Source organism: Bacillus rossius (assembly GCF_032445375.1).
Source record: "Bacillus rossius redtenbacheri isolate Brsri chromosome 9 unlocalized genomic scaffold, Brsri_v3 Brsri_v3_scf9_1, whole genome shotgun sequence".
In the NCBI taxonomy this organism is placed as follows: Eukaryota; Metazoa; Arthropoda; class Insecta; order Phasmatodea; family Bacillidae; genus Bacillus; species Bacillus rossius.
The window spans coordinates 12842087-12857457 of record NW_026962012.1 but is presented as its reverse complement, the minus strand read 5'-3'; the positions used below and the strand labels follow the sequence as shown (position 1 = coordinate 12857457).

General features: G+C 35.3%; 1 protein-coding gene across 1 annotated transcript in view; it reads right to left on the bottom strand.

Moving 5' to 3' along the window:
- The window catches only part of LOC134542655 (DNA-directed RNA polymerase, mitochondrial), a 115256-nt gene that overhangs the window by 63603 nt on the left and 36282 nt on the right, over positions 1 to 15371 (bottom strand). The window contains exons 10-13 of the mRNA XM_063387074.1: positions 10056 to 10144; positions 8918 to 9083; positions 1663 to 1784; positions 1061 to 1397 (exon numbers count right to left, since the gene is read on the bottom strand). Of these exons, the coding sequence (XP_063243144.1) occupies positions 1061 to 1397; positions 1663 to 1784; positions 8918 to 9083; positions 10056 to 10144 (714 nt within the window). The remainder of the gene's footprint in view (positions 1 to 1060; positions 1398 to 1662; positions 1785 to 8917; positions 9084 to 10055; positions 10145 to 15371) is intronic.

The following is a 15371-nucleotide window of genomic DNA, read 5'->3' as shown; positions in this document are numbered from 1 at the left end:
AATAAGGTTGTAATAAATGTAATTTGCGACGTTCACGTAGATGCCCGTAAACGAAACAGGTTAGATATCATATTTAGCACTTTAGTATTTCCAAAATAAGTTTTTTTTAAGGCGCCCAACTATTATAGTAAATCTCTATCTACTAAAACAATTCAGTAATTGTAGTTAGATGATTTTAAATCAAAAATATTCTATGAATAAATTTGTCACAAGAGAAGCATATTAATTATAATTTACATCACTGAGAAGATGACAAATATATCTATAGAAATTGTCGACAACGTGAGACGGTTTTCAATTCATTTATTACTATTGCTGATACTAGTGTTGTGTTTTGACCGTTTCGAAGCGGTAATATTCCCGCCTGAACTCCTGCGATATTCGAGGCATCTAGTGAGTAAACTCGGAACTAATCGGAGCTCTAGCGGCAAACTGTTGAACTCGTTCCTTTCATGAGCGGCAAGTGACAGTTAAATCACAATATTTTGTACTCAGATTATTTAAATTCTGTACGTTGTATTAAAAAAATTATACGGCAGAATTGTTCATTGTACCTCCTTTAAGTTGTGTGCAAAGTAATAGCCGTTTACCGTTTAAATATATACCTAATATTTAGTTTTTAAAATTTGAAAATTAAAATTAAATAAGAAAGCATTTTTTGAGAAAATTTTAATCATCATATTTACAAAATTTAAAGTTTTGTTTACAATTCTGCCGTTTATATATTTTTTATCTACTACGATATTCATGGCAGAAATAATTTTCTTGGAGGCTGCAAAACTAAGGATCTTAGCCTTAATAGGGACACCTGTATTTCGCGAATACATTTCGTGTCAAGGTATTTCACAAAATACTGTATCTTTTCTCCTGTGGTTATCGGCTGAGGTTGGTGAGAGGTGTCGTCCCGCTTTTGACGGGGCCGATGAGAATGTGGTCACCGTACTGCTGCACCCTCACAATTTGCCATGACTCTTAGAAAAAGCTACAGTGTTTCGTGAAACACCTTGACATGAAATGAAATCGCGAAATGCAGGTGTTATCCAGCACAAGGCCTGCGCACCGGCTCGTTGATGGTCCAGGGCACGGCGCCCAGCTGGTCGAGGCAGTCGAGCGCGGGGTACAGCTGCCGCGCCGGCGTGCCCCTGAGCCGCTGCAGCTGCTGCACGGCCTGGTGCGGCAGACGCACGAGGTCCGCCCGAGCCAGCAGGTAGCCCCCGCACCCCACCGAGGTCCAGGGCACGGGCGGGGTCAGCATCGGCACGCACACGGCGTCGAACACCAGGTCCTCCCGCTCGGCGGCGCGGAACAGCCGCGCCAGCACCGGGTGTGGCTTCACCTCCTCCTTCATCAGGCGGCTCTGGTGCCGGAACAGCGTGTAGAACGCCGGCAGCAAGTGCCTGCGCACGCATGCACGTTCCCTTTTACAACTGAGCTGTGCCCGGACCCTAAATACCAGCTGTCATGTCGACATTCGACCTGCTGAATTGCAGAGTGGGCGGAGGTCCCAAAACACGGAGCCCTCGTCACCGTAGCACTCAAGCCATCACTAAAATAAAAGCAACTTTCTATCACTCCGGATAGCAACGACATCAACGATGTCAATGCTATCGATGAGGAGCTTGAAACTGGTACGACACTCGCAAGCATTGACTGCTTACTCACTGTGACTTGCTGCTGGGCCTGGTAAGGTTGACGTCCACCTTGATGTCTCTCATGATTATGTTGTAGAGGAACTTCCCCACGCCCAATACTGCGGACGCTGGCCACGTTTCCTCCTCTGCCGTCTGGTGGGACACAACATTCACACGCCAACGGTAGTTACCTTTCATTGCAATGACTCAAAGCAAAAGTACGTAACTAAAGACCGCAAAGGAATCACAAAACGGAGTTAATATGCACTTAATAACGTCAACATGTACAATATTCGGCTAGCTTTGTCTCCATTTTCAGTATTGCAGATGAAACCGTACAAAGGGGGGTGAAGGAACTGTAATCACTTTTCTCGTGGAGAGCCTTAGCCTTACCCACCTCCCTAAACTTCAGTACAGTCGAGGATATGAACTAGCACAGTTTCCTCAGAAATTATTAGCCGTGGTATCTATTCGTTATGTCTATGTTCAATACCTCTGAGTTACACAAAATTTTACCATGCGTCTTTGAAGGAAGTCAGTCATAAGGAAAACAGCAAAGTTCTCAAACTTAATTTTTAATATATTTAATTACTGAAAACTGGCAAACAGATACATATGTTCTTACATTTACATGTGTTATAATTATACATCATTAACAGCTCACAGGCAAAGTTACACAAAGTTAGCTTTCAAAATATGTTTGGCAAACACTATGAAAATATCTAATAGAAAGTTATTGATGTCTCACAGCCACCTCTCGTGTTCAGATAATAAACATTACACGTGCGAGACTTTCACAAAATATGTTATCAACAACAGTACTGATAATAACACTAATACTGTTTCACGACAAGGAAAAACATTAACAAGAAGAACAGTAAAACAAATACATATAAACATACCCTAAAATTCATGGAGCTATACAATCATACGCATGTCTTATATTGTGCTTACATAAATAAAAGAGCTAAATATAAAAAAAACATGAAAACATAACTTTACATTTTTAAGAGGTAAAAGCCTGCACGACATAAAAAATGTACAGCTTGCATGTAATCCACATGAACCTATATGTGAGCACTGATGGTCCTTACAAAAACTTTAAGGAAATTCCAGATACAATAAAATTGTCAGTGCCTCATAACTCATAAGTCATAACGTAACATTGTGTGTGCCAATAAACACACACTGGATTCCACACAACTACTCAGTATCATACATACCCGTAGAGACATTGTTATCATCACGAAAACATAAACTTAACTGACAACACTTACTTAGGCATGTCATGATCTGAACATGACCAGAAATCTTTTATTTTCCAACAAAACATAGACATTGGTCTTTCAGAGAACATAACGCATAATTAAGCTGGACCGAAACCATGCTTATATCTGTACTGTTTCTACACGTATAAATTACCACACATAGAATTATCCCTTTACAGATTCTCACAGATGTGTAAGAACAGCAAGTGTCCGCATTGTGAAGCATGTAAATACATGCCTATGTGCCAAGGTTTACACAACTATCGTAACTTCGAACCCTGCCGTGAAATGTGGCACACTACGTCACAGACACTCAAAAAATCAGGATGGCACAGTTGTCTGCATAAGAGTGCACCCACAGAGTTATGCCAAAAACAGTGAATAAGAGGAAAATCGCATACCAAACGAAAGCGTTACAAAGGTTACAGTGAATCATCAAACTCGTCATGTTATTTGATGGAAAGAAAAATGCATCACTTTCATGATACCCTATTTTAGTTTAAGATTGTTTAGCTTAGTTTATTACCTACATGCTAAAACTTTTGTGAACAGCAACCTACTCTGCTTCACAATGAAAGAGAAATATTGTTTGATAAACTCTCTAACAAATAAAATCTGGTGTTAACACTACTAAAAAAAAAATTAAACTGTACATTGTATATTAACAAAGCTTCAATGATTTATGATGTCCATGTTTGGTTCTAAATACAAATCTGTGAAGTTGCAGTATGTAAACATGAACACAGTTCTGCCACCATTTCATGAAATGGAGTTTATTTTTTCCTGGCTAAGGTATTGTAACACAAACAGAACAGTGCAAAGGGCTTATTGCGTGAGCCAGACTTTAGAGACTGAGCAACTGAACAAATGCACTTCACTAATTTTAGAAATATACTGCTAGAGGCTAAAACAATCAAAATAATATAATTGAGAAAATATGGAGTACTTTTGAGGATGAGGTGGGAGGGAGTTTATGAGGTAAAAATGTAATGATCAGGACACACATGCACAAAAAATTACGAAAACTCCCTAATTACTGAGAGTCACAAATCCCTTGGCGTACCAACAGGGAAGCCATGATTCATTAAAACAATGATTTTTGCACAGTTACAACAAAATGAGCTGAAGCCATGCAGGGTTGCCAAATTAGCAGAACTTCCACTAGTTTCATAGATTTTAAACATTGTTTAGAGGAGAAAATTTTAATTTATAGATGGCAAAATGTATATATATTTTTTTAAGGAGGTGATTTAGCAGATCAGCTATTAAACCAGCTATAATTTAAGTGGGAAAAATATGTATTTAATGTTTTATTGCTATTTGTTTGGTTACCAAATACTAGGCTTGTGTGAACATCATTTTTTTAGTTCTAAATTAATATGAATACCAAATTATTCTCGAATGCGAATATAGAATTCAATTAATAAGAATGACAATTAGAATCCAACAAAAAAATTTTTTTCACATTACAGTGTACCGCCTTTCTAGCTTATTCGTTCTTAGGTTATCTCCGCCAACCTGCATTTTTTTCAGTTCAGAGTGTTTCCTCTCTCCCCTTGCCATTCTGTTGTTCCCTCCTCTCCCTTGACCTGTGTTGCACATGTGCCCCTCTCCTGTTTCTAGGTACAAATTTTTGTATGCAGAGGTATACCTCCCCATGTTTATATAAGCCCTGGTTTCATATAAATTCCTTCTTTACGCCGTTAGTCTCTTCGAGTAGAAACACCTTGAGCTCGTGTAGGAGATCCGTGGATACGGTCAAGGGTGTTATGCTTTGGAGTTGCGTTTGCAGTTTTAATGTAGTGGCACTCACAGTAACGTAACAAGTAACTTCCTTGCTTAAACTCCTGTTAGGTCTGCCTCGCTCTAAATTAAGTTTGTTATTCAGGTTTGTTCGCGTAATTATGCATTTGTAAAACACCGCCCATGATTAGATCCAGTTGCGGCATGTATTTATTTTTTCTTTTGTGTTCTTATAAAATTGGTTAACTTTAATATAAATGTGTCTCTGTCTCGATATATAATGTTCACATTTCACTTACACAACATTTTTATATTGCGTTACCCATGATTTTTATGAATTTACGCGATATAATACATTAGTGTTCTAGTAATGAATATTTGTATTGAAAATTGAACGCATGATACAAACTTTGCAATTGGTTTATACTACCTGGTTCTTATAGAATATATTTATTTGTATAATCAGTGCTACTTACGTAATCTATTGATTCAAGAACACACAATTTGTATTCCAATTGAGATTATGTAACTGTAAACGTTTATAATTATTTAATGTTTTTCTCATAAATATTTTGAATTTTTATGAATGTTTGATATCATTGTGTTCTTTACACTGAGGTGAAGTTGGCTTTATCCCAGATTTATTCTGCTTCCCCTCCATTCCCCCACTCCAACTACCAAGCGCCAGTGGGCGGAGCTAAATCACAGGATGCCGCAGCAGTGCGTGAAGCAAGCCCGCTGAAGAGCACAACAGAGGGCGGAGCTTAAGTACAGGTTGCCGCAGAAGTGGGTGTAGCTTAAACACAGGTTATCCAAAAATAATTTCAGAATTTCCATAAATAAATTTTCATAAATATTTAACATCATATCTAATCACAAAAAAATTAGATTATGGTGAACACACCCCGTAAAGCAATAGCCAAAAGCCCCTAAACCATTTGACATAACATAATCACGAAATTTGGGTTATTACCATTTTTTTGAAATAAAAAGAAAGAACGAAGGGATGAAGCTGATATGCTAATATGTTGAAGGAAGTGTCAGCTTCACACCCATATTTTAATTTTCGAGCAACACCCCGTACAGCACTGCCCAAATGCCACTAAACCATTTAACATCACATAATCACGAAATTTGGATTATTACAATTTTTTGAAATAAAAATAAAGAACGAAGGGATGAAGCTGATATGCTCATATGTTGAATGAAGTGTCAGCTTCAAACCCATATTTTAATTTTCGAGCAACACCCCGTACAGCACTGCCCAAATGCCACTAAACCATTTAACATCACATAATCACGAAATTTGGATTATTACAATTTTTTTAAGGTAGAACGAAAGTATGAAGGGATGAAGCTGATATGCTAATATGTTGAAAGAAGTGTCAGCTTCAATCCTATATTTTAATTTTCGAGCAACACCCCGTACAGCACTGTCCAAATGCCACTAAACTATTTAACATCACATAATCACGAATTTTGGATTTTTACAATCTTTTTTAGGTAGAAAGAAAGTATGAAGGGATGAAGCTGATATGCTAATATGTTGAATGAAGTGTCAGCTTCGATCCAAGATTTTAATTTTCGAGCAACACCCCGTACAGCACTGACCAAATGCCACTAAACCATTTGACATCACATAATCACGAAATTTTGGTTATTACAATTTTTTTGAAATAAAAAGAAAGAACAAAGGGATGAAGCTGATATGCTAATATGTTGAATGAAGTGTCAGCTTAACACCCATATTTTAATTTTCGAGCAACACCCCGTACAGCACTGCCCAAATGCCACTAAACCATTTAACATCACATAATCACGAAATTTGGATTATTACAATTTTTTTAAGGTAGAAACAAAGTATGAAGGGATGAAGCTGATATGCTAATATGTTGAATGAAGTGTCAGCTTCACACCCATATTTTAATTTACGAGCAACACCCCGTACAGCACTGCCCAAATGCCACTATACCATTTAACATCACATAATCACGAATTTTGGATTATTACAATTTTTTTAAGGTAGAAAGAAAGTATCAAGGGATGAAGCTGATATGCTAATATGTTGAATGAAGTGTCAGCTTCAATCCCAGATTTTAATTTTCGAGCAACACCCCGTACAGCACTGTCCAAATGCCACTAAACCATTTAACATCACATAATCACGAAATTTGGATTATTACAACATTTTTAAGGTAGAAAGAAAGTATGAAGGGATGAAGCTGATATGCTAATATGCTGTACGGGGTGTTGCTCGAAAATTAAAATGTGGGATTGAAGCTGACACTTCATTTACGGAAATTCTGAAATTATTTTTGGACAACCTGTGTTTAAGCTACACCCACTTCTGCGGCACCCTGTACTTAAGCTCCGCCCTTTGTTGTGCTCTTCAGCGGGCTTGCACCGCCCACTGCTGCGGCATCCTGTGATTTAGCTCCGCCCACTGGCGCTTGGTAGTTGGAGTGGGGGAATGGAGGGGAAGCAGAATAAATCTGGGATAAAGCCAACTTCACCTCAGTCTTTACTAGCCTTTGATGCGTACACTTACACTTGCATGTTATCTGTTCAATCACATTTGTATAACTAAATGTTTCAACTCATTTCTTCTCATTTCATTTCATTTCTTTGATTATAGAATTGTCTGGTGATTGTACCAGTTTGAATATATTATCATGTTATGAATAAACATGATATCTTGAAATCACAAGTTATTTTTCAAACAGGAATTAATAACTCACATGTTCTCCTATTATAAGGGATGAAAAATCCGCTTTTGAGTAATTATATAATATGATATTTGTGATTACTGTTTATCTTCTCAGCAGATTGACACCTCCTCTGACGTAGATATGGTCACAATACTTTATGGTCAATGTGCGTTTCAACATTATTTAACAAATCTATAGGGAAATTAGACAAATAATACTAACATGAATGGTTGGATAGGTTGGGCCAGCTACAATAATTACATGTAAAATGTTTGTTAAAATATTTACATAATGAAATTAAAAATTGTGTTTTTGATTATGCAACTAACCTAACTTAAACAACCAAACCTTTTATTTCACTTTTTTTTCAACTTATTTTCCAACACCCGCTAATTTAAATATTGATCCAGAAAACTTTTGCGAAGAGCAAAATACAGTGAAATCCAATGCAATTCATTTCACGAAAAAAACATGAAAGTTTTTTTTAATTAGTGATTAAAAGAGCAAATATTTACATATTCAAAACCTAGTAATTATTCACATGTTTTCGTAGTTAACTGTCGCCAAGTAAACTGTATTTTAGTTCAGCAATATTATCAATACAATTTCTGCTAATTTCATCTCAAATCCAATTTTTTTTTTTTTTTAGTTGCAACGTCTGTTTAGTCATAGATATAAACAGCAAGTAAACTGATACTATGTCACATGATGTGGGATTGATTGATTGTGACCATTGATTTAGACGCCATTGAATTTATGGCTGTTCTTTCTTTTAATGGTCATTACAATGGAGTGTTCGTGTTTTTTGGTGTTGTATGTAGTCCATGGTTGTTGTTTATTTATTTTTTTCCACTTGTGGTGCATGTAATGAAATAAATACAAAATTTTTTGAATCATTCACACAATGTTTTTGTTACTGTTAATAGAGATGGTAGACATAGGTAAAAAAAAATTTAATAGTTGGTGCATGCTTAAAAAGTCGCTTATTGTTAATGTTGTTGATTATGAAATCCCATTAAAACATCAAATAAAGGTATTTACAATGCACAAATGACAACCTCAGCAGTGAACGTTGATACAAAATAACTCACGAGGTATGCTATATGAGATATTCGTCAGAAAATTAATATTCGTTATTTTGAAGTATTAATATTTGAGTCTGAACCAAATACGAATATTTTATTATTTACATTCATATTCAAAAATGTAAATATTCTCACATTCCTACCAATTACATGAAGCAGATATAATCTTTAAAATACATAAAATAATTTTTTTTAAGCATTAACTCAGGTGTCAGAACAATTTTTTCGTTTTTGATTTTTGCTTTACTCACTAGTAAAAATAATATTTTCATCTCTGTTATAAGTTATAACAAAATTTTTTCAGATATTGTAATAACACAATGTGGATTTCCAGTTCAGGACTTGGTAATACAGAATCCAGCAAGCCTGAACAAGCACAGCAATTGAGAATCAAGGAGGAAGATATGAAACCTAGAATGAAACCATCGGAAACATGGTAAGGACTATGGAGTGTGAGACATAGGTACTAGTCATGCACTTACCACAGTAGGGCCGTCTTGATGCGAGAACAACAGCCGCTGCCACTTCTCTCTGGTGTTAGCACTCGTCACGTCGCTAGAAGGGTCTATGTACCAATCACAATATTCACGGTACAGATGCTCTACTTTCTTCAGCACACCATTCAGTTTCTTCTGCTTGATGAAATACCTATACCATCCACAACAATCAACATTGCTTGATACAGCTCTTGACATTTGATGCAACGAAATTAAGTTTTTCTGTGTTAAATTTGTGACTTGTTCCTGAACGCTGCAGAATATTTTTAAAACTGGCAGTCTGGTATAAACAAGAGATCTAGAATGAGAGAGCAGGAAAGTGGTAAAACTCTGTCATTATGTTGACATAAAATAATGAATCTTGATTTGTAACCAAGTCTTTGACTTTGAATTTTAGTAGTGTCTTGATTAACCGTTTTTTGCACATGGACAATTGTATGTTGCGTGTTCGCACGACAGAAAGCCATCATCTTTGTTTATTTACGTGCCGGAAAACAAAATGAAAAATGTAGTTTACCAGAAAGCTTTGCGTTGAATGTTAACTGCATTTATCTTTCATGTAAATAAGACATTGAATTAATTTGAATTACAAACGAGTTTCATTTAATAACCAAACGAAACTCAAACCGTACATAATGCTGCTAATATTATCGATCTCAATGAATTGGAGTTGAAAGGTTGATTAGGATTGATAATCACTTATGAAGAGTTACAATAAAATCAATTTTAGGTGGTACGAAGTTCATTGGTCATCTAGTCGCCATTTAAAAAAGTCACTAAGAGAGTCTTGAACAACCAAAAACTTGATTACTGGGACTTAAATATTCAAGATTTTACTCGTACTATAATAGTGAAAACCCCAAAGAAATACCACTTTGTTTTCTTATATTTTTATAACAACAAATCCTTAAAAATTAAATAACAAATCTGAACTTATAGTTAAAAACAATTTTTTAATCTCAAGTTTAAAAATTTAATTTCTGCTTCTAAAATTTTCCAGGAGAAAATATTTTTTTCTCTTGTCATTTTAACAATTCATAATTTTAGTTAATTTCTAACTGTACAACTGACTCTTTAAAAAAAATTATCTTAAATAAAACAATGCATGCTATGCTAAACCCACCTTGTTTTCACCTTCGTACCCAGCTCACGATACAGCTGATGGGTCGTTGGACTGAATGTTTCAGAACCTTCCGAAAGACTGCGTATTTCCTGTAAGGAAATCATTTTACTAATAAAGATGCCTTTATTCCTTAGTTGAACCTTGCCCAATATTTACCATTGTCCATTGCTTTACCTGTCCGTATTTTTAGCCTATTTGCCGAAGCAATATATGATTATGAGATCACCTTCCTGTCTGTTTGTGAATTGAGTCCTTTATAAACTTTTCTCCTACTGAACCACATTTGATGAAATTCCACATCTAGGCATTTAATTACTTTTAGATTTGAATTTTGAATATTTTTTTAAAATTGGTACCAGTTTATTTAGGTCCCAAATGACCAGTTTTGCAATAACTGAAAACTATTCATTACACAAAAAGTTTTTAACTTTCATTCTATATCAGAACCATATTCTTGAAGTTTAGCAACTATTTAAACAATTATTTTTTTTTAATTAGGTACACATTAACTATTTACAAATTAACTCTCTACCTGTTAAAAAGAATTAAGTATATAATAACTTTAAAGTGTTTTCAATAAAAGTGGATTTTGGCGAACATTAGTTATTAAATACTAACACTTCACTCAAGATCTAAATTACATAATCTGCAAAATATTTATTGCATCAAAAAATTTTGGTCTAAAGTTTAGATACATATTCAGTACTTTATAAAAAATAACCTTAATAACTTATCATTAACATTATTTGATTAAATGATTTCTTACAACATTTTAGTCAATAGCTTTGATGAAATTTAAAATTTTATCATTTTAAATATGTTTTGAGCACTCACAAAGTTAAGCATTAAAGGATTTATCAAGTATTAAACAAATTAATGCTCATTTTTTTAAATATGCCATTTAGACATTTCCACTTTAAATTATTTTCATAATATGTTTCCTTGAATCTTAAAAATAGTCTAAATTATAAATTGCTTCAAATCTCTTTTTTATTGACTGCATCCATTTTCTATTTAATTTATGAATACCACCCATATTATTTAATGTTTTGAAAACATATTATAGTACTCCAAATACAGTAAACTCTCGCCAGTCCGTGGCCCGAGAATCCGAAGTTCTCAGAAATCCGGGGTATTTCCGAAGTGACATGATCTTTACTGTTTAGATGTATGTATCACTATTCTCAGTGGATGATAAGAGCGACGCTCACTGATATTTATAGCGCGGTAAAAGGCTCTGAACTGGCGCGCAGTCATCTCGTTCCCGTCAGATAACTGTGAAATTTGAGCGGTGACCGTAACATTATATGGCGGGAAAATAAAGATAAAGGTGTAATGCCTTTTCCTCTGGTGCTTTCAAGAAATTTTTTAACGGTTTTTTACACCTAAAACTTCAAAACCATGCCTTTTAGCCATTTTAACTCCTCTTAATCCGATATAAAAAAAACAGTTGGGCATTAGCAAATTCTTAAATGCTTTTCGTAAACAGACTCCAGTCGGATATTTAGAGTAGGTTGGAAATCGCGTAGGTTTTCCTGAAGCTCTGGGCACCGTGTGTCAGTGTGTGAAACATGTTGCCAGTGACAAGTTTCCTAGCTGTGCGCGGCACACGACTGTAGTTGTCATGCGTCACACGCCGGGAATGCTGGCCGGAGGGAAGGTGAGTATAGTTCATTTGCGGTAAAAATAAATACTCTAACCGCCCTGCTAAATTTTTCCATTAAAGAAATTTTGAAGTTTCAGAGATTTTCCAGCAGAAATAATGTTCTGTAACTAACAAACAAATTGTATCAAAAAATTAACGGTAAATGGCTGCCGTGGGGGGCCTTAAAAAAATGTTCATTTTACCGGGAATGGACTATACAACCTGGCTTTCGTCGCATGCAGTGTGGAGTAGGGGAGGAAGGATGTTGACAGTTTCACACGCAGAAAATGGCTAGAGGGCTGGAGAGAGGGAGAGAGATGGTTTGTTGTCTGGGAGGGAGAGGTAAGCCGTATGACGTCATGCATCCGCTGCCTTTGCAGCCGCCAGCCTGTCTAGACGAGATTCTCGCACTCCCACTTACGTCGCACAAGCTACTGCTGCCGTGTTTTTAAACGGACTGTCCAATTTTTTTTTCTCTTCTTATAGAACATTAGTAAGTGCACTATAAACCAACACAAAATATATGCTGCATGTTAAATAATAGCTTTGTATAAGCTTTTATTGTGAGTTTTACCATTTTTTCCCCGATTATTTTTGTTTTGTGCCAAAATTTCAGATTTTTTGATGGTTCTAGTGTACAATTAACAAATGATTTTTTTTTATTTCTCCCGTTTCTCTTTAGTTTAACTGGACTGGCCGTGTGTCTGTGAGGGAGTGGCCTTGAGTCTCTTGCCAGCTACGTATCGCTTCTCTCAACCGCCCCTCCTAAATTCACTTCCCCTTATCAAGGGGCTTCCCGTTTCAGCGCACGCCACATTGCTACGCCTAGCTCTTTCACATCAAAGTGCGACTTCGGGTGCCATTAATTTAATTTAAGATGACTTTAAATTACTTTTTACACAATTTACTACCAACTTGAACAAATGGGTGTGTTAAATTTAATCAGGCCAGGCTGTAAATTTTCAGGAAAAAAAATTTCTCGGGTGCTTCATTTACTATGAATGGACTATACTGGTATTGCTTACGTACCATTCTGTTAACTTCTCAAGTGTCTTGTTTATTATGACGTCCTGTGGTAGTATTACATGTTCATTGACTACCATCTTATCTTTTAGAATTTTTTTTTGTATTTTAATGAAAATTTTTCAAAAATCCGAAGGTCATAAATCCCCGACACCCACAGATTTGCGAGAGTTTACTGTAAAATGTTGCAAAATTTCTAGTGCCTTAAATTAAAAATTAATTACTGACATTATGTTAAGTGATACCAAATTTTATATATTTCAGAAACAGTGATCAATCCTGTGAAATGGGATCTAGTGATTTTTTTTTTTAAATACTATTAATCAATCTTTCAGCAACATTAATCACACCACAAAAATAATGGCTTTTGTGGGGGGAAAAAAGGCTTATTGTTATTAGTTACAGCAATAACTTCGTTGTTTTATTCCTAAAACTAAAAAAAAAATCCTTCTTTCAAAAATTAACAATGAAAACTGCTTTTCTCTAACTTGATTAATTCACTTCTTGCATTTTACACACAACAAATTTTGTAACTTTTTCAAAGAACTGACATTAGTCACGAATTCCCAAAGTTAAAAATGCACAAATTTTGGCAATGTTTCTGCCAGACCTTGTAATTAGTTTTTTTTTTTTTTTGACTGAAGAATTGTAACATGGTAGTTTGCAGTTACTCATACAGTTGCTGACAATACTTTTGGCTTCCTGAACTCACTTCCAGCAAATGCTGGAATGATGCCTGACAAGACCATCACAAATACATTTCCCAAAGACACGTGAGTCATTGGGTACCTCTTTAATGACTTCATTGTCCACATTTCAAATCCAATTTTTAAAAAAACTAACTCCATTTTTGTAACCATTTAACATCAGGATTTTAATTTACTTTTAAGATACATGATGGCTAGATAATGGGTTATCACAAAAATGATTTGTGTCACAATAGTCTGCAATCCAATGATAATTCATCTTACTTATAGTAGAAGAAATATTTGAATGGTTAAAGTTATTTCAAGTTATTTTACAGTGAATCATGGACATTGTATATTGCAGAACGTGATTCCTTGTTGGCTGAGTAAAATGCAGTTCGAGCTTCTTTCACGAATCAAAGCCAATAAGAAAAGGTATTTTGCAAATAAGCCACAGTACGAGACAATTTTTTCCGTGATAATCCTTTCTAATGATGGCCAACACAAAACAATACTCAATAAACAACTAAACGAAGCATCATGTTTAAATTAGGGGTGTGCGAATATTCGTAAACACGAATAGTTGCGAATAGTAACTGATGAACTATTCGCATTCGTAAGTCGAATAGCAAAATTTAAAATTGTGAATACTGTATTGGCCCGAATATAAGGCGACCTGCAGTTTCAGGAGGCCAAACAAATGTAAAAATAATTTTGGTAGAAATTAATGTGAAAATTCATTAGACATACATTTTGTGTTGATAAATCCTTTTTCCATTTATGTATACCGCATTTAACTTTCCGTTTCACAGCTACATATTATTATTTAGGGCCTGTTTTATGACCCCCGGCTAAACCTCTGGCTAAAATTTAACCGCAGGCTAGCTCTTATTTCGGTTTTATGACTCCCAGTTAACATCTACCTTCCAGTTAAAGTTCCGGCTAACCTAGCGGGTGGATGAACCGGCCGCTAGCTGCTTAACCGGAGGCTAAGCGACAGAAAATAAAATGGTGATGTATCAGGCGAGGATAGTTGTTGATAGTGATGATGACTATTTGATGAATTCTATTGAATATTTGCAGGATGCGATGGAATAATTTATTACTAAATATAAAATGCTTCGCCGTATTCGTCGAGAAGTTTTATTAAAAATTACATGAAAGTGTATTCACGCTTTTCGATTCTCAACGAGTTGTATATTATTATTTGACTTTAATTGATCACGAAGTACATAAACATATGCAATGTATATAAACTTAAAAGTTCCTGCTTAAGAATAGTGCAAATTAGTGCATTATAAAATTGCAAAACGAGGGTTATTATTACCTATATGCGTGTTTTCGTGGAAGTTGTATCTGTGAATTTTTATTCGTAATACAGTGGACATATGCCGGGAATGAAATGCACTTCATACGACTTCAGACGTGGTTCTAATTCAATGAATACAATTGAATGTGAAAATAAATGTTACCCAATTATCCCTTCCCTATCTTACAAACCTTTAGGTACTTATTATCTACCTGCCACACAATTGCAAAACGAAAACAGCACTGGAATTATTCTGTTTCCCGTATCCAAGTTCATCCCTTGATCCTATAGGCATGACCCTTTATATGTTGGTCTTGTTTTACATTATACTTGCTGTTTTAATTTAGAATGTTGAAAAATCCTGTACATAACACAAAATACCTAACACATCACAATGCAAACAATTATGTCAGGTCTTGTAAAATCGTATTTCTATCGTATACATTTTACAATCATAATTATTTCACCAGTGAATATGTCTAGGATCTCTCGACCTACTAAATTAAAACAGCAAGCATCCTATACCACAAACTAATTCCATCAGGATGGGATTAATTTGGATACGTGATACGAAACTATTAGTACAAAAATGAAACCTACACCTGTGAAATGAAAATCGACCAGTATTTTTCCGAAACAGGGTCTATATTATT